The 20,078-nt window shown below is 50.3% G+C and overlaps 1 protein-coding gene across 1 annotated transcript in view; it reads right to left on the bottom strand.

The window, feature by feature from the left end:
- The window catches only part of PDZD2 (PDZ domain containing 2), a 258,393-nt gene that overhangs the window by 84,334 nt on the left and 153,981 nt on the right, over positions 1–20,078 (bottom strand). The window contains exons 4-5 of the mRNA XM_056112017.1: positions 19,675–19,807; positions 15,643–15,798 (exon numbers count right to left, since the gene is read on the bottom strand). Coding sequence (XP_055967992.1) covers positions 15,643–15,798; positions 19,675–19,807 — 289 coding nt within the window. The remainder of the gene's footprint in view (positions 1–15,642; positions 15,799–19,674; positions 19,808–20,078) is intronic.

Below are 20,078 nucleotides of genomic sequence, written 5' to 3'. Positions count from 1 at the left end.
AAACGAGGTGGTGTTGCTGCCCACTTGCCACTGATGCCTCCGTTTCCGGCCCTGTACTTGGGGCCGTGGCGCCTGTCTGTGTGCTGTACATCTGTGCTTGTAAACTCAGCGGCTTGTAAACTCAACTGCATCCAAGTTTCCAAACACCTACGCCTGTACGTAGCCTCCCAGCCCCCTGCAAACTCCAGAAAGGAGGGAGTCAAGGCAAAGTTTACTTAGAAAAAGAAGGGAAGAGGCAGAGCAATAGTACAGCGGGTAGGGTGTTTGCCTTGCATGCGGCCAACTTGGGTTCGATCTCATAGGGTCCCCCAAGCCCCGCCAGGAGTAATTCCTGAGTGCAGAGCCAGGAGTAACCCCTGAGCACTTCTGGGTGTGACCCAAAAAGAAAAAGAGGGGAAGAAATGAATGCAGAGTCTAATTGTGCTTTGCATGATCCAGTCACAAAGGATCTCTCTTTACTTATCGGTCAAGTTTTTTCTTGTTGTTTGTTTGTTTTGTGCTTTTGGGGTCACACCCAGCAATACTTAGGGTTACTTCCAGTTCTGCACTCAGGAATCAGTCCTGGCAGTGCTCAGGGAAAAAACCCGGGTCAGCCACATGCAAAGCAAATGCCCTACCTGTGGTACTATCGCTCCCATGAGTCAATTTTGGAGTCTTAAAACTTCTCTAGGGGCTGGAGCAATAGCACAGCGGGTAGGGCATTTGCTTTACACGCGCAAGTTCGATTCCCAGCATCCCATATGGTCCCCCGAGCACCGCCAGGGGTGATTCCTGAGTGCAAAGCCAGGAGTAACCCCTGAGCATCGCCAGGTGTGACCCAAAAAAGCAAAAACAAATAAACAAACAAAAAACCTTCTCTAATCTTAGGGCTGGGGCGATGGCTCAAGTGTGGCAGAGGCCAGACTCAGCATGTGTGAAGCCTGATTCCATCCCTGGCACCACGTGACTCCCCAGCACTGCCAGATGTGGCCCCTATTTGTAACCAAACACCCCCTCATCACAAGGGCACAGATAACCCCTCTTCAGTCCCATGAGACCTCAGGAACCCTCTCCCCTGCTTCCTGGATCGGTCACAGGTCGTCATCTGGCTCATAATGGGGCGTGATAGAACTTGTCGCTCCTGCCCCCAAAGTTTTACTTCTCCAAATCCAGGTGTGTATCAGAATGATGCAGGAAGCATCAGGATCTCAGCTCTCAGGCCTAGAGCAGATTCCAGGCTCCCGTTCTACTTAATAGGGTTCCGTGCCATGGGGGCTGGGCCCTTGCGCCTAGACCTCTACTTCCCAGATGAATTTTTTTTTTATTTTTTTCCCTTTATTTTATTTTATTTTTTTTTAAGTTGTAGATTTACAATTTTTTGTGCTTTGGTTTCAATTATACAATGATCAGATACCCATCCCTCCACCAGTGCCCATTTTCCACCACCATGGATAATATCCCTCCCACCCCCATCCCCCCAACCCCCCTGTCTCTGTGGCAGGGCAATCCCCTGTGTTCTCTCTCTCCTTTTGGGTGTTGTGGTCTGCAAAAGAGGCATTGAGTGGCAAACATGTTCAGTCCATAGTCTACTTTCGACATGCATCTCCCCTCCTGGGAGGATCCTCCAAACATCCTTTATTTGGTGCTCCCTTCTCTATCTGAACAGCCCTTTCCTCTAGGATACCCGGCTGGCCTCTAAGTTATGGAGTAATCCTCCTGGTGCTGATCTCAGCTATTCTTGTGTATTAATCTCATACTTTGTTACTTTATATCCCCCAGATGAATGCAATCTTTCTATGTCTATCCCTCTCTTTCTGACTCATTTCGCTTAGCATGATACTTTCCATATTGTACCACTTGTATGTAAATTTCATGACTTCATCTTTTCTAAGAGCTACATAGTACTCCATTGTGTAGATGTACCAAAGTTTCTTTAACCAGTCATCTGTTCTTGGGCATTCAGGTTTCTTCCAGTTTCTGGCTATTGTAAAGAGTGCTGCAATGAACAAACAAGTGCAGATGTCACTTCGACTACACATTTTTGCCTCTCTGGGATATATTCCCAGGAGTGGTATTGCTGGGTCAAATGGGAGCTCAATTTCTAATTTTTTGAGAATCGTCCATACTGTTTTCCAGAAGGGCTGAACCAGTGGACATTCCCACCAACAGTGAAGGAGTGTCCCTTTCTCGCCACATCCACGCCAGCATCGGTTGCTTTTGTTCTTTTGAATGTGGGCCAGTCTCTGAGGTGTGAGATGGTATCTCATTGTGGTTTTGATCTGCACCAGATGAATTTTTTTGTTTTGTTTTGTTTTGTTTTGGTGGTCTCAGGGCTTACTGCTGGCTTTGTGCTCAGGGCTTACTCCTGGCTTTGTGCTCAGGGCTTACTCCTGCTCTCTGTGCTCAGGGATCACTCCTGGCAGTGCTCAGGGGACTGTAGGTGGTGCTGGGGATCAAAGCCAGGTTGGCCACATGCAAAGCAAGTGCCCTGCCTGCTAGACTCTCTTCTCAGTCCCTTCCTGCTGAATTTTTAAACTTTAGTTTTTTTTTCCTGAAGAAATACTCTTCATTTTTTTCAGTGTATCAACATTTTTTTATTTTTTATTTTTATTTTTTAATTTTTATTAGAAATTTGTAAGTCTACAACTGTACCTCATGGTGTTTCACAAAACTTTAGTTTTTGGTTTCTGCGTCACTCCTGGCCGTGCTCAGAGACTACTCCAGATTATTGCTCAGAGTGCCATTCCCAGTGTTCCAGGGACACTGTGGTGCTGGGGATGGAACCACGGCCTCAAACACACTCTCTAGCTTACAGCCTTGGCTACATCTGAGACAGATGCAGAGCACGGACAGAGCTACCGAAGGAAAGGCCTGGCGGCTGCTGAGCACACAACCCTTTCCTGCCCGATCAGGATCTTCGCTTCTGCAGCTGCCCGAGCTGGACCAAGCTGGACCGTGTCAGGGTCAGTGGGCAGTTTGCTATCAGGGAAGCTCAGTGGTTATCCCCCACATGACATGCTTGTAGCCTAGAAGACACAGGGTTGAGGGTGTGGGTCCCTGCGCTCCGTGCAGCTCTGGGATGTCACAGTGGGACATCCCAGCCCCCACTGGTGGAAACAGGCAGCTTGGGGGTCCTTCAGCCCCCTACTGTCTAGTCTCATATTCATCTGCTTTCCTCCCCACCTCCCCAGAACCTGGCTCCCCTGGGTGACTGTATTCCTTCATTCCAACCCAGGCCTAGTTTCTCGGTCTCCCTAGGAGGAGGTGAGCCTGTGGGAGGCGATCTAACGAACAGGAAGAGGCTACAAGATGGTTAACGAGGTGCCACCCACCAGCTGCTCATTTTAAGGCTCCCCACTGGGCCCTCCCCAGGCTCTTCCCCGGGCGCCTCTGCCTCTCCCGGCGGAAGGCCCAGACAGAACTCGCAGACATGCACGACAAGCATGGATCATGTGCCAAGTCTGTTTTAAATTCACAACAGGCAACTGTGGACCAGTGTTCTCGGCCCTCGTGTCTACTGTCCCTGGCTATTAGTCTCAGACTAGTTTCTTTTATATCCCACAAATGAGAGCCGTCATTCTGTGTCTGTCCCTCTCCTGACTCTCTTCACTCAGCCTGACATTCTCCATGTCCATAGTTGGAAACGATCACTCTGGGGAAGAACTGCACGCTGAAAGTAGGTAAAGGAACAAACGTGACAACCTCTCAGTGTCTGTATCACAAGCCATAATACCCAAAAGGGGAAAGAGAGAGAGAGAGAGAGGGAAGCTGGTAGAACCTGGGGACATTGGTGTGGGAAACGCACACTGGTGAAGGGATGGGTGTTGGAGCATTGTATGACTGAAGCCCAACCATGCACAACTCTGAAACTGTGTACTCATGGTAATTCAATACAAAATACATGAATAAATTCATGACATCCTCCTCCCCTCTCAGAGAGCCCGGCAAACTACTGAGAGTATCTCACCTGCACGGCAAAGCCTGGCAAGGTACCCATGATGTATTTGATATGCCAAACACAGTAACAATTGTCACAATGGAGATGTTACTGGGCCCGCTCGAGAAAATTGATGAACAACAGGAGGACAGTGACAGTGACATGACATCTTGGGGAAGAAGATGTAAGAAGAAACCACGGTGGGTGCAGGATCCTTAGGGCTGAGGATGAGCCACCAATCACCTGTCTGCTCTTCCATCCAGCCATATGTCCATGCCATAGCACAAGTTGAGAGGTCACAGGAAGTGTCTGGACATAGGACTGAGCTAACTTGCCCTGGGCCCTACCCACAGTTCCTTCTACCAACTGGGATCATGACACTGAGCCAAGCATCCTGTGAATAAAAATGTCACAACCTGCACTAAGGGCTATGGAGGGAAATACAGCAGTATAGGTTGGGGGCTCAGACACGAAGGATGTGTATATCCAGGAAGGCTTCCTGGAAGAAGTGGGTCTTGAAGTCTTGTAAGTAGGAAGTGGAAGCCCAGGAAAACACAAGACCATTCCTGTCCCATAGAAGGACTGAGGATGCCCCCTGAGAATTAACAGTTGTTGTCCCATGCTGGGATGAAGCCCAAGGCTCAGCAGCACATAGCCCACAGGAACAGATGGATGAGCATTCTTCATTGACTTTTTTTTTTCATTTTTTATAATTTTATTTATTGAATCACCATGAGAGCAGTTACAAAGCTTTCGGGTCTAAGTCTCGGTCATACAATGAAACACCCGTACCTTCACCAGTGCCCATTCTCCACCCACAGCAACCCCAGTTCTTCCTTGACTCTTGAGTGACAGACTTTTTGCTTCCTCAGGAAAATCTTTGGGTTTGGAGAATAGCACAATGGCTCAGAGTGTTTGCCTTGCAGGTTTTCTTTTTGATATTTTTGTATTTTTGGGCCACATCTGACAATGCTCAGGGGTTACTCTTGGCTCTGTGCTCAGGGATCACTCCTGGCAGTACTCAAGGGGCCCTTTGGGGTGTTGGGAATCAAACCTGGGTTAGCTGCATGCAAGACAAATGCCCTCCCCGCTGTGCTGTCTCTCCAGCCCCTGGACATGGGTTTAAATGCCTAGTGTCCCACATGTACCAGGGGTGACCCGGGCAGGTCTGCTATTTCAGCCTGGTGCATGTGAGCACTGTGCAAAGGGGTGAAGACTCCCAGTAAGCCCCAGGCCCAGGAAGTGTGACTTCTGGCAAGTGTGTGTGAGAGCACCGCAGAGCTCCTGGCCAGTAGCACAACCAGAACCATGTGCGACCAGAACCAAGGAACGAGGCCCTGGTGAGGCATGCAAGCAGTGCAGCTACAGGGGGGTACAGCTCGCTGAGCACTGAGACCTGATGGGCCACCAAGCCAGGAAATGCCCAATGTTGGATAACATTTTCCTGCTCCTGCAGGGAGCTTATTAAGCCACTCCGACAACAGAGCAACTGAGGTACAACTAAGAATCCTATATTGCTTTTCTCTTTCCTTTATGCCATTTATATGGTTTATGTAGCAATGTCCTTTTGGTATGAGCACAGTAAGAGACATCAAGTTTAAAGTTTGGTTCTTCCTGAGGACATCTCACTATATTCTAGACCACAGCCCTCAGGACAGGTCAGTCTCCTAACCCCAGCAGGGTCCTTATTCAGTTACCTCTTTTGGGTCATGATGGAATTTGTCCGTGACCGTACTCTTAACTTATAGTTAAGTATCATGGCAATTAACCTGGCCCATTTTGATGTCAGAGTAGCACACAGCTTACCCTGGGTCTGTCCAGTCCCTCGTCGGGACCTTGCTCTTGGAGTGCTAGGAACTAAGGGCAACTGAGGCTTAAGTCAAGTAAATATGGATGCCCAGGAGTAAATATTATTTTGGAGTCAATTAATTCCCGTGTTACATAGCAGAGCATCAACTGTCTTCCTGTGCCTATACAGAAAAGGACATTGCTAAATAAACCATACAAATGACATAAAGGAAAGAGAAAAGCAATATAGGATTCTTGGTTGTACCTCAGCTGCTCTGTTGTCGGAGTGGCTCCATAGACCTTAAGCTCCCTGCAGGAGCAGCAAAGTTGTTATTCAACCGCCCAGGGAGCTCCACAGTGCTCATTCTGCCGTCTGTGCTCGCTGCTCTTTGTACTCGGCTCAGACTTCAGTTCCCCCCAACCATCTGGATTTGTCCCCTTTACAAAGAGGGACCGTTTCCTGTCCACCTGGGCTCAACTACAGAAAGGCTCAACATGCAATTTGGCACAAACCCTCAATACCAGACACACCTGCAAAAGTGCAGAACATTTTCTTTCTCCGCACATGAAGCCAGCAACGTGACCTCAGTCTTCTGCGTCTGTGCAGACCCCGGCAGCAATGAGGGCCAGGGGGAGGGAAGCGAAAAAGCAAAGACATCACGGGGTCACAGGGAAGCCCAATTCCTTGGTTTTGGAGAACTGTCCATCGTGTTTACTAAAAAGCCTGGCTCAGTGCCTTAATAATGATAATAAAAAATCAAATCAATCAAATAACTATAGAAAGAAAACAAGCCCCAAAGCTTGGAACGCTGTGCTGGCGTCTGGCTCTGATAGTAGCTTCACACCACGGGGAGGGTTTTGCGTAGACACCGAGTTTTTCCTGTCTTCTTACTATGCACAAGTTTGTGTTTTACTTTTTTTTTTTGGTTTTTGGCAGTGTCAGGAATCACTCCTGATGGGGCTCGGGAGACCATATGTGGTGCCAGGGATGGAATCCTGATTGGCTGTCTACCAGGCAAGCATGTCATCCGCTGTACTGTCTCTCAGCCCCACGCAGTTACGCAGTCTGTACTCAGTTCCCCAGAACAATCTAGATCTGTCCCCAAATGAGAGACCCTTTCCTGTCCTACAACAACTGGGTTCAGCCAGAAAAGGCCCAGAAAACAACTTAGCACAAATTCTCAACACCAGACACATTTGCAAACATGCAAAAATGACACGATCAACTGGTCAAGCCAAGTTAAAGGCAGTGTCTCCTTCCCCTTCCGCCCACCTACAGATGAGGATGTGACTTCTCTAGCAGACTGTGATCCTGGCTGTCACCAACCAGCAGAAACTCACCAACATCAGACTCACAGAACTGCAGATGCAGACAGTCCAGCTTGTCTTCCCTTTACAGATGAGATTCTTGATGCCTTCTCTTGTATGTGTGTGTGTGTGTGTGTGGGGGGGGGGTGCACACCCAGTGGTGCTCAGGGCTCACTCTTGGCTCTGTGCTCAGGGATCACTCCCGGAGGTACAGAGAGATGGAGAGACACCATATGCGGTGCCCTAACCACCAAGATGTTCTCTAAGGTTCCTCCAATCTGGTGATTCCAAGAAACATTAGGATAGATTCCTGTGATGCCAGAGGAAGCCGGATACAGCCTCCTGATGGATGAGCTAAACTGACTCTTCCTAGCTGCGCTCTGACAATTGCAGGTTTGGCAAAGACAATCAGTCTTTCTGTGTGTGTGTGTGTGTGTGTGTTTGTGTGTGAGAGAGAGATATAAAGAAATAAGCTCCCAACCACTTAAGATGTATCACCCACTTGGCACCCTGGTATATTCAAACTTCTTTTTCTCTCATTTATTTTTATTTCTTTTTTAATTTTTATTTATTTATTTATTTATTTATTTATTTTTGCTTTTTGGGTCGCACCTGGCAATGCTCAGGGGTTACTCCTGACTCTGCACTCAGGAATTATTCCTGGCAGTGCTCGGGGGACCACATGGGATACCTCCAGGTCGGCCTCGTACAAGGCAAAAGCCCTCACCCACTGTATTATCACTCTGATCCCTCTCTCATTTTTAAAAGAGCCTCTTTCAGAAGACCAGAGGATGGATTCCCCCCAAAATTCTTACTTTAAAAAAGGATTAAGCACCATCACTGTACTTGAGAAAGGACCTGACTTCTTTGGCTAGCCCAGGACTGCATAGGGGACCCACAAGGAATACTAGCAGGGCGCTCGAGGCTGCTCCTGGGTGTGTGGTTGGCATCTGCTAGGCCTGCTGCACATGGCATCACCTCCCTGGCACCCCACCCCTGGCTCCCAGGGGCAGCAAGAATCAAGGGCTGAGCAAGGTTCGGTGACAGGCAAAATCGCCAGCACCTGGGAAAACGGAGGCTCTGTTGCTGCGTTTACTAAGTGCAGTAGTGCTTGCAAATGGTAAAAGCAGAGCCCAGGATGGCAATCACGGGCATTTCCCAATGTCTGCTGTTTGCTGAAGGCCAGCTGCGAATTCTGCAGGCAAAGCAGGGGGACTCGCGTGCTTTCAGCTGAGCTGGAGCTCAAAGAACAGCAGAGAAGGTTCCAGAAGCGAGTCAGGGAAAAGGTGCCAGGGTGCTTTCTGGGAGAGTGGGGGGTTGATGCGCGGTGTATGAGGCCCAGTGGCGGAGGGGCCTGTCAAAGCAGGATCCCCACAGATCTCAGGGAATGAGAGAGGGCCTGAGACTGGGGTTGGTGGGGGCGGGGGGGATAGGGCCGAGGCGGTATGGGGCATTCTCCCCGAAATACAAGTGTCGAGCACGTGGAGCACAGAGTCAGGGCCCAGAGTCATTTCTTCTCTTTAAAGGCAGCCCCTTAAGTTTTCCACATTAGGGGGGTTCTGCAGAGCCGTGGCACAGTGGCAGAGCAGATGCTGTGTGTGTGAGGATCTGGGTCGAATCCCAACACACCCCCACATCTCAACAAGTGAAGTATGTTATGATAGAACATGCTGGAATTCGACAGGAAAAGTGACAATAAACATGACTGAGTGGAAAGTCAGATCCCCCATCTTCCAGTAGCTAGGCGTTACATCCACCAACTGCCCCCGGCATGGTGTTTATCCCATCAATGGCCAAGACTCAGGGACTATAAAAACCAGCTCCCAGAACAGCGCAGAGGATCCCGCCCCTGCGCCTGGCTGTCCTCACCCTTGGAGGGGAGTGGGTTGACTTTCCCTCCCTGCCCCTACCAGAGCCCCGGCAGCTGAAGCCATGCTTAAGACTACTCTCCAGTTCTAGCCACAGCCATCTTAAGACTACTCTCCACACGTTCGGATGAGTCTCACACATAAAGGAACCAGCAGAGGAACCCAGGTGTGTGGGACCCGGGGCTGAGATCTCCAAGCCTGCTCAGATCACGATTGGGCCTCCTTCACCCAGATCCCCCATCTTCCAGTAGCTAGGCATTACACCCACCAACTGTCCCCGGCAGCGCTGTGTTATCCCATCAATGGTCAAGACCCAGAGACTATAAAACCCAGCTCCTGGAAGCACGCAGCCGCATTTGAGGCCACGCAACCTCTTATTGTCTTGTTCTCACTCTTTGAGAACCCAATAGGCTACTGAGTGTATCCTGCCCGCACAGCAGAGTCTGGCGAGCTCTGTAACCCAGTAACAATGATGGATCTCATTCCCCTGACCCTGAAGGAGCCTCCAATGTGGCACTTGCTAAAATCTCAGGGCTAGAACAAATGGAGACATTACCGGGGCTTGCTCAAGGAAATCGATGAACAACAGGATGACAGTGATACAGTGATACAGTGAGTGGAAAGTAGTTTTCTGGGGGCTTTCTAAGCAGAGCTGAGGAGAGCTTGTGTGTGGGGGGGAGTCACGTCCAGTGATACTGGGCAGGTGGTTCAATGCAGTGAACCACCTGGGCACTGCAATGACCTGGGCCATCCTTGGGGCCTCCAGGGCTACACCTGGTGATGTATGATGTGCAGGGATGTTATCATACGCCAGGCATGTGCCCTAATCACTGTGCTTTCTCCCCAGCACCTGGTGGAATGTTTTGCTTAATCATTTGTTTGGGGCCATACCCGGTGGTGCTCAAAGCTTATTCCTGGTTCTAAGCTCCAATATCATTCTTGGCAGAACTTGAGGGACCAAACGGGTGTTGGGATCAGTGGGGTTGGCGCCTTGAGCTCTGTACTTTCTCATCCCTGGTGAACTATTTTTTTTTTTATTTTTGTGTCACACCCTGTGATGCACAGGGGTTACTCCTGGCTCTGCACACTGGAATTACTCCTGGCGGTGCTCAGGGGACCATATGGGATGCTGGGAATCGAATCTGGGTCGGCCACATGCAAGGCAAAATGCCCTACCCACTGTGCTATCACTTTTTTCCCCCAAGTTTATGTTAGTGGGACTTGGAGAGATAGTCTAACGGGGAGGGCATTTGCCTTGCATGCGACTCACCCGGTTTCGAACCCTGGCATCCCATATAGGTCCCTGAGCACCACCAGGAGTGATTCCTGAGTGCAGAGCTGGGAGTGGTCCCTGAGCATCACCGGTGTTCTTACCTCCACCCCCACCCAAAATAACCACCCTCTCATCCCCCAAACAAATAGTTTATGTTATTGGTGGGCTGGAGTGATAGCACAGTGGTAGGGCGTTTGTCTTGTGTGTAGCCAACCCAGCCGAGCCAGGTTTGATTCCTCTGCCCTTCTCGGAGAGCCTGGCAAGCTACCGAGAGTATCTTGCCCACATGGCAAAGCCTGGCAAGCTACCCGTGACGTATTCAATATGCCAAAAACAGTAACAGGTCTCAAAAACTAGAGACGTTACTGGGCCCGCTCGAGCAAATCGATGAACAATAGGAGGACAGTGTTTGTTTGTTTGTGTTATTGGTGAAGATGTTATTCTATGTTACTTATACTACTGGCTACTATGAGAGATACAGACCGGACTAACCTCTCAGGAGAACCCCCTGGCTAAGTTTATTTACCATTTGAGGAAATTGGGAAAAAATGCACTGAGATATATGGACAAAAATGTCTATATGGAATTCTTTACAGTCTTGGGGGAAAATGAACATATATCTGATGGATATAAATGGAACTGGTGAAAGACAAATGGTGAAATAAATGATGGCATTTCTATATTAAGGAATCTCAGCTACTATAAATCATGTTTCCAAAGACACAGGGAAAGGTTCACAATTGTATCACTGAAATCACAGCCCACTTCCAAAGTAAATGTGAGGTTAATTAAAAAATACATTTGAGCTTAAGAAAAATATCAAGTAGAAAGCTATTGCAAATGTTAAGGAAGGGCATCTCAAATAGTGTGGGTATGCATAGATAGCTGATTGTCTTTTGTGGGGGCTTGGGGCAGAGAACAAAAAAATGTTTATATAGTGAAAACATTACTTTTGCAATCAGAAAAACTCATTAAATTATATGTACCTTTTATCTGCAATTTTGCTTTTGGCAAGTTTCAATTACCTGCGTGTCCACTGCGGTATGAAAAATGATCGTGTGTGTGAGAGAGAGAGACATAGAGAGAGAGAGAAAGAGAGAGAGAGAGAGAGAGAGAGAGGAGGAGGATATACCCAAATAACTGCAGTATGCCCTTAAAAATAGTTCTGTTTTATTATGCATTATTGTTGCTAATTTCTTATGGCATCTACTTCATCATAGGAATAGATAAACCATAGTCAATTTAGATATTGGTGCTATCTGTGGTTTCATGCATCTTAAACACATCCCTGAGAATCAGGGCAAGTGTGTAATGATTTAAATTAATAAAAATTATAACATAATGCCCATAGAATAACATGGAGCATATGAATGCCTAACACACAGACTTGCCCATTTATAAGAGTAGTATATATATATATATATTTTTTTTTATTCCTGCGGTGTTGTTTGGGGTCACACTAGCAGTGCTCACGAGCTATCCCCGGCTCTGTGGTCAGGAGTGATTCTGGCAGTATTCAGGGGACCATATAGGGTGCTGAGGATTGAACCAGGGCCAACAGGATGCGAGGGAAACAGTTCAACCCCCGTGTGCTCTCTCCGGTGCTCAGTGTAAAATCTCCCTCGGCAAATCATCCCAGGGAATTTTTTGCAGGAGAATGTGAGCGATGCCATTTTCACAAATCAGTGTGACTGTAACCTGTCTGCAGAGGCTGCCCCAGCCTCTCTGGGCTTCTGGGGGAACCTCCTGGGCTTCCTCAGTTCAGCGTGGGAGCCACGCTGAGCCAGGCCAGGTCGTGGCTGCCTGGACTCTTTCTGCAGGGACCAGCTCTCCAGGCTGCGGGCATGTATGGGAGGAGGTGGCAGGAAGCATTGCTCGGCTGGAAGAGGCGAGAGTCGGGGCCGTGGGCACCCAGAGGCTCGCTGGCTGCAACCTCACTTGCGCCAATCCCCCGCAGGGGCTGCAGATGTCAAGGAGCTGGGGGGTGCGGGGGGCCCACGCAGAGCAGAACAGTCAATGCAGAAGCCCCACTTGGAGTCCGGTGGGCTCACAGAAGAACAAGGAGGTGGGAGGAAACGGGAGAGAGACAGGAGGGTCAGGCCTATACCTGGTGTCATCAGAGGGTGTTCCATCGGCAGGTTCTGGGGCTGGGAGCAGGACATCACCCCAAAGGCCACCTGAGGCTGCCAGAGTCATTGCCAGGGCTTTATTTATTTATTTATTTATGCTTTTTGGGTCACACCCGGCGATGCACAGGGGTTACTCCTGGCTCATGAACTCAGGAATTACTCCTGGCAGTGCTCGGGGGACCATATGGGATGCTGGGAACCGAATCTGGGTAGGCCGTGTGCAAGGCAAACGCCGTACCTGCTGCGCTATCACTCCAGCCCCTATTTATTTATCTATTTTATTTTTTAGAGCTTGTTCTTATTTTGTCCTGAGTATCTGATGAGACCTTACTCTGCTCTGTTTGGAAGTTTATTTCGCTATTTATAACACCACTGGGGACACTGGCTGAATGCTAGAGCTTCCCTGGGAAAAGAAACCATCAGCACACTCTTTTATGTCAGAGCTGGAGGAGAGAAACAGACCATTTTTTTTCTTTCCCTTTTTGGGGTCACACTCAGCAATGTACAGGGGTTACTCCTGGCTCTGCACTCAGGAATTTCTCCTGACGGTGCTTGGGGGACCATATGGGATCCTGGGAATCGAACCCGGGTAGGCCGTGTGCAAGGCAAATGCCTGCCGCGCTATTGCACCTGTTTATTTGTTTTTTTATTTTTTTAAGAGCTTGTTCTCATTTTGTTCTTAGTATCCGACGAGTCCTTACTCTGCTCTGTTTGAAAGTTTATTTCTCTATTTATAACACCACTGGGAACACTGGCTAAATCCTACAGCTTCTCTGGGAATAGAAACCCGTCGGCACACTCCTTTATTTCAGAGCTGGAGGAGAGAAACAGACCTTATTTTTTTTCTTTCCCTTTTTGGGTCACACCCGGCAATGTACAGGGGTTACTCCTGGCTCTGCACTCAGGAATTTCTCCTGGTGGTGCTCGGGGGACCATATGGGATGCTGGGAATTGAACCCGGTCCGGCTGTGTGCAAGGCAAATGCCCTATCCACTGAGCCATTGCTCCAGCTTGAGAAACAGACTTTAATCAGCACATCACAAATCCGAATGTGACCAGCAGCTCACCAGAGTGCCACACAGCCAGGCTGCAGAGCATGATGGGGACACTTTTCTGAGCCCAGAGTCATTTGGCTATTTAGAACCTGATGTGCAGGTCCTACAGTACAGGCAGGTGGGCTGCGGACAGCCAAAGTCACGAATGGGAGGCAGCTCAATGGATGCCCTGGGCCAGAGCTGAATGTCCCCCACTGCCATGAAACAGTGAAGGGATTTCTGGGCCTGAGAGACAGTGCCGTGGTTAAGGCACTTGCCCTGCACACAGCTGACCTGGGTTCAACCCCATAAGTCCCCAGCACACAATCAGGAGTGAGTCAGGAGCAGCCCCTGAATGCTGCTGGACGTGGCCCCAACTCCCTTCACTCCTCCCCCCTGCAAATAAAAGAAGGGGCTGGAGAGATGGTAAAGCAGTCTGGGTGCTTATCTTACATGCGGCCAACCTGAGTTCAATGCCCAGCACCCCCTATGGTCCTGCAAGCCTGTCACGAGCCATCCATGCGTGTGTGGACCCCAAACCAAGGCCAAGCAAGCAGTAAGCAAAGAGCAGAGGGATTTCAAAGACGTGGCGAATATGCAGGAAATGTTCGGAAACTTTCAACAGAACTCAGATATAATGCCAAAGGGCTCCAAAGCGAAGCCAGAGTCTACCAGGAGTGAGGATGACAGAGCACTGGCCAAGGTCCTGGGGCACAAAGCCAGGCACCACCTAAGGGCCACTGCATGACCTGTGGTGGCCGCTCAGGACTGAGGGTGACCTGGAGCTTGACCATGCCCTGGAGTGGACAGGAGGTCGCTCATGGATGCAGCAGTGATCCTGAAAGCTCGTGTCATTACTGAGTAAAAACAAGGGCAGCGCAGCCTGCAATCACCAGCAGAGGTAAGAAGAGAAGAGACCCCGGGTGACGCATGGACAAGGCTGGGTGTGCCAGTGGTGACACACACTCGAATCCAAATGTAGTTTAACATCAAGTGAAGGGCCGGAGTCAACGAGTTCGATGATTCACCTCCACACCATTCAGGTCTGCTGCCTGGGCTCTGCAGGCCAATCTCCCGACAGAGTCTCCTCAAAAGGAAAGGCAGAGGGAGAAAAATCTAGGGCCCACCATAGACTGTACAGTGCCTCTTAGCAAACTGCAGAAAGTCTGCAGCTCTACAAGGTGGATTCCAAGGGCCGGAAAGGTTGCTCAATGGGTAGTGCTCATGCTTTGCATGCAGGAATCCTGGCTGTTTGTGTCACTGTCGTGGTCCCCTGGTTACTTCTGGGAGCAATCTCAGAGTGATGCCCTTCCTGTGGCACACTGAGGTCCTTTTCATAGCACACTAAGGTTCCCTCCCCATGGCACGCTGAGGTCCCCTCCTCTTGACACACTGAGGTCCTCCCCATAGTACACTGAGGTCCTCCCTGTGGCACAATGAGATCCACCCTATAGCACACTGAGATCCTCCCCGTGGCACACTGAGGTCCTCCCCATAGTACACTGAGGTCCCCTCTCCAAGGCACACTGAGGTTCTCCTAATGGCACACTGAGATCCTCCCCATGGCACACTGAGGTCCTCCCCATAGTACACTGAAGTCCTTCCCATGGCACAATGAGGTCCACCCTGAGATCCTCCCCGTGGCACGCTGAGGTCCTTTCCATAGTACACTGAGGTCCCTTCTTCATGGCACACTGAGGTCCTCCCCATGGCATACTGAGATCCTCCCCATAGTACACTGAGGTGCTCCCCATGGCACACTGAGGTATCCTTCCCTTGACACACTGAGATCCTCCCCACAGTACACTGAAGTCCTCCCCATGGCACACTGAGATCCTCCCTGTGGCACACTGAGATCCTCCCCGTGGCACACTGAGATCCTCCCCATGGCATAGAGATCCCCTCCTCTTGACACACTGAGATCCTCCCCATGGCACACTGAGGTCCTCCCCATGGCACAGAGATCCCCTCCTCTTGACACACTGAGATTCTCCCCATGGCACACTGAGGTCCCCTCCCCTTGACACACTGAGATCTTCCCCATGGCACACTGAGATCCTCCCCATAGTACACTGAGGTCCTCCCCGTGGCACACTGAGGTACTCCCTATAGCACACTGAGATCCTCCCCATGGCACCACTGAGGTCCTCTGCCGTGCCAACTCTGCTCTGCTGCTGGAGCATTTGCTCTTTAGTGCTGGTGCCCACTGGGCTCACGCAGACAAGGACGCGTCAGCTTACTCTGGGCCCCTCCCGCAATCTCAACCTTCTGCCCGATGGGCCGGCACCAGGTGTGCAGGGGAGCCGCACGCAGCAGGCCCACTCACTGTGCCCCGGCTGGAAGAGGCGCTGGCTCCTACGTCCTCATCCGCGTCCGGCTCCTGGTCTTCCTTGTCCGTCCAGGAGGACACGTCCTCTGCCGAGCTGGCCAGGTCGGGCAGACTCTTGGCTGTTAAGCGGAGGAGTTCCTCGGCAGAGTTTTCCTGCAGACACAAAAAGTCCATGCGTTACCCCAGGGCACCCTGCAGTGAGACCTAACAAGACTATGTGTGTATGTATGTGTGTGTGTCTGTGTGCACATGCATGTATGTCTGTGTGTCTGTATGTACATGCATGTGTGTCTGTCTCTGTATGTGTTTGTGTGTGTATGTGTGTCTGTGTGCACATGTGTGTGTCTATGTATGTGTTTGTGCATGTGTGTATGTATGTATGTGTGTGTATGTATGTGTGTCTATCTGTACATGCATGTGTGTCTGTGTATATGTGTTTGTGCATGTATGTATGTGTGTCTGTGTGTGTATATGTGTGTCTATGTATGTGTATCTCTGTGTGTACATGTGTGTCTGTGTATATGTGTCTGTGTATGTGTGTGTACATGTCTGTATGTATGCATGTGTCTGTGTGTGTCTGTGTGTGCGTGTGCGTGTCTGTGTGTGCTTGTATGTGTGTCTGTGTGCGTGTCTCTGTGTGTGTATCTGTGTGGGCCTGTGTGTGTCTGTGTGTTTGTATGTGTATGAGTGTGTGTTTGTGTGTGTGTGTGTGCATTAATGGAAGAGAGAGAGAGGAGATCAGGCTGCCTGCAGCATACTGGGCGGCGGAGGCAGCGAGGGAGGAAAGGACACACTTCTTAGCTTCTGCCCTGCCCGCTCTGCCCACCTGGGGAGAGCCCGGCGTCCGGAGCGAGGGGCTTAGGGCCAAAGACATACAGGGAGCAAAGGAGATTTTTCAGAAAGTGCAAAATATTCTTCCAACCTATTCACAAAACCCTCTGAAAACAGGCCCTCAAAATCTGACGGGGTGAAATACACGAAAAAGCTGAGGAATCTGGAGTTGGTCCCATGGGCCGAGCGCAGGACAAAATGCCTGGGTTGGATCCCAGCCGCGGGAGAGATCCTGAGCGCAGAGCCAGGGGAAAACCCCCGAGCTCCCCGCTGGAAGGCGTTCCGGGCTCTGCCTCGGGGGCCCGTTAATCCCCCGGGGGTTCCTGGGGCATCTCCGAGGCAGCAGGCAAGGTGACCTCGATAGCCTCGGTCCCTCCTGTCCATGGATGACTCCGGCAGCCAGCAGCCCTGGAGCCTGCTCCTTTCTCCAGGGCAGGAAGCAGACTGGAAGAAGGGGTCCGGGATCATGGCCCTGGAGGGGGTCCCTCCTGGAGGAGAGGCACAGGCAGAGGGGGCTGTAGGAGCCTGACGTGCTCAGGGCACCCAGCTAGGCTGCTGGGCCTCACGGCTCAGGGTCAAACCAAGGTGTGGGAGAGGGAGGGGGTGGCTGGACCAACAGGACCCACAGGCTCTCCTGGGGTGCCAGCTCTGGGGAGGCCATGAGTCAGAAGCAGCCCTCGGGGATCTCCCCGAGAGCAGAACCTCGGCACGTCCCCGTGGCCTCCGCGCTGCATCCAGGCAGGCTGCTCCTCTCCATGCCTGTGTGCTTCCTCACCCGGCCATGCTGGCCTTTTCCTCCATCTTACATAAAAGCGAGGCTGGAGAGATTGTACAGCGTAGAAGGCGCTTGCCTTGCACCTGGCCTGCAACAGACCCAGTTCCAATGCCTGGCACCACAGAGGGCCTCCGGAGTATTGCCACAAGTGATTCCTGAGCACAGAGCTAGGAGTAAGCCCCGAGCACTGCTGGGTGTACCTCCCCCTCACCCCCCAAAAAAAATATTGAATGGCAATCATGTTTGGTCTATAGTCTTACTTTCAGCATGATGCCTCTTTTGCAAACCACAGCACCCAAAAGGAGAGAGAGAACAAAAGGGAATGCCCTGCCACAGAGGCAGGGTGGGATGGGGGGGATGGGGGGTGGGAGGGATACTGGAATCAGTGGTGGTGGGAAATGGGCACTGGTGGAGGGATGGGTACTCGATCATTGTATAACTGAAAACCAAGCACAAAAATTTGTAAATCTACAACTGTACCTCATGGTGTTTCACTAATAAAAATATAAAAAAATGTTCAAAAGACACTTAGAAGAATTATAAATCGGACAGCTTGGTGGTGGTGAAGATGCAGTGACTTTTATGGTTTTTGACTTTTATCAAAATCATAAACATTAACACTATTGTAATCAGGTGAAACGGGTCCAGAGTGATAGTACAGCGGGGAGGGTGTTTGCCATGTATGCTGCTGGCCTAGGTTTAATTCTCCGCATCCCATATGGTCCCCCGAGTACTGCCAGGAGTAATTCCTGAGTGCAGAGCCAGGAGTAACCCCTGAGCATTGCCGGGTGTGACCCAAAAAGCCAAAAAGGGGGGGAAAAAAGAAATTAAAAAAAAAAAAAAGAAATCAGTGAGATGAACTTTTTTTAGAGAAAGAAAATTTAGATGTATGTGGGGTGTTGTGTGCACTTGTAGCTCAGAATCATGGCTGTTTAAATGATCCAGGATAGGTGTGTGTGCACACAAGTATGCAGGTGCCTCTGTGGGTGTGGGTGTGGGTGTGGGTACAGGGAGGACTCAAATGCAAATCCATCACCATCACTGAAAAAAAAAATTATAAACCAGGTCAGAGAGAGTTCAAAGGGCTAAGTGCATGCTTTCCTGGGGAGGTCTGGTTCTGATTCCCTGCGTGGTCCCCAGAGCACTGTACAGAGAGTAGCTGGGTGTGGTCTGCAAACCAAACCACAACAGCAAATTAAAAACAGGGGCCAGGGATGTGTTTCATGGGTTTGACACTCCACGTGCATACACATACATGCATCTAAGTCCAGATACACAGATCACTTGATCTCTTGACATCGTGTTACTCATCTCTTTGCTTGAGTGGGTGCCAGTAATGACTCCATTTGTCCCTGTCTCTTGCTAGTGTAGCCAAATGGCATCTGCTTGCTCCAGGAACATAAAGAGCCTCAAACCAATTGTTCAGGGTCTTGACGAAGAAATCTGACCATCTTGTAGGTGCGTGGCTACTCTATCTTTTGATGTCCTGTGGAATCCAATCGTCATCTAGTCCAGTGGTCGTCTCCAAATTGCATTACGTGTCCAGCCCATCTGATTTTTGATGACTTGGCGAACGAGACAGTGTCCCTGATTTTTGAGCATTGATGGAGGTCGGAACTCTGGATTCTTTCTCTCATTTGAGTGAAGCGTGATACTTCAAGCATAGCTCTTTCGATTCCTCTTTGGGACCCCGAATAGCATTCTCATCCTGTTTTTGTAGGCCCCAGGTCTCTGAGGCATATGTTAATGCAGGAAAAACAGTGGAATCAAAGAGATGTGCCCAGAGCTGAATGTTCTTCATCCTCTTAGTTATTTCTTCAACACTCTTGAAGGTGTTCCAAGCCGCTCTCTTTTTCCTGTGCAACTCAGGTGCCAGGTCATTCATCATGTTGAATTCTTGACCTAGGTACACATAACTACTGCATTTGGAGATGTTCATTCCGTTGAGAGCAAATGGAACGTCAGGAACGAGTCCGTTCCTCATAAACATTGATACACAAGTACATACTTAAAAACGAACATGGGAGCCAGAAGGTAAGGAGCCTGTCTTACATGTGGTCATGTTGGCCAGGAGTCTGGTTCGAATCCCTAGCACTACCTGTAGTCCTCAGAGCACTGTCAGGAGTCATCCTGAGCACTGCCAGGTGTGTCCCCCCAACCAGACAGAGTCAAACCAAACACTCTTGGGTGGTACTCATGAAACCTCCTCACACCTGCCTTGCTCTGTGAGTTGCTGCTTGTACCCTGAGCACTGCCCACAACCCATGCCAAAGGCAACCCCAGAGGCACAACCACAGGTGTGGGCTCTTCCACCCAGTGTGAAGGTACCCTCCCTCATGAAGGGCATGACTACGGCATTCCATGGCCACAGGGACGCAAAGGAGGAGCAGGACTGAGTCCCAGCACAGACCCAAGGGACCTACCTTGCTGGCTACCACCAGCTGGACCACCCCGCTGGCCGAGCGGAGGATGGCCACGGCTTCCTCGTGCGAGAGTCCCACCAGCAAGTGACCGTTGATCACCAGCAGCTCATCGCCCAAGGCCAGTCTGCCATCCCTGGGGAAACGGAGACAGACAGAATTCCCGGTCAAGACTCTGTAGGAGTGGGGGCTGCAGGGGGAAGGTGTGGGAGGAAGTTTGGAATGGGGGTGGGGGGAACTACTCAAGCCTGGCTGGGTTCGGAGGCCCGCTCCTCAGGGACAGGTGCTGTGACTTCAGATGGTGGCTTAGCAATTGTCATGTTCTTAAGTTAGCAGCATTTCTGGCATCGGAGTCAAGGAAATGAATCCCGGCTGGGTGGGAATCATATTAAGGAAATCAGGATGGT

Source organism: Sorex fumeus, unplaced genomic scaffold, assembly GCF_029834395.1.
Source record: "Sorex fumeus unplaced genomic scaffold, SorFum_2.1 ptg000015l, whole genome shotgun sequence".
Taxonomy (NCBI): domain Eukaryota; kingdom Metazoa; phylum Chordata; class Mammalia; order Eulipotyphla; family Soricidae; genus Sorex; species Sorex fumeus.
This window is presented reverse-complemented; position numbering and strand designations above follow the sequence as displayed.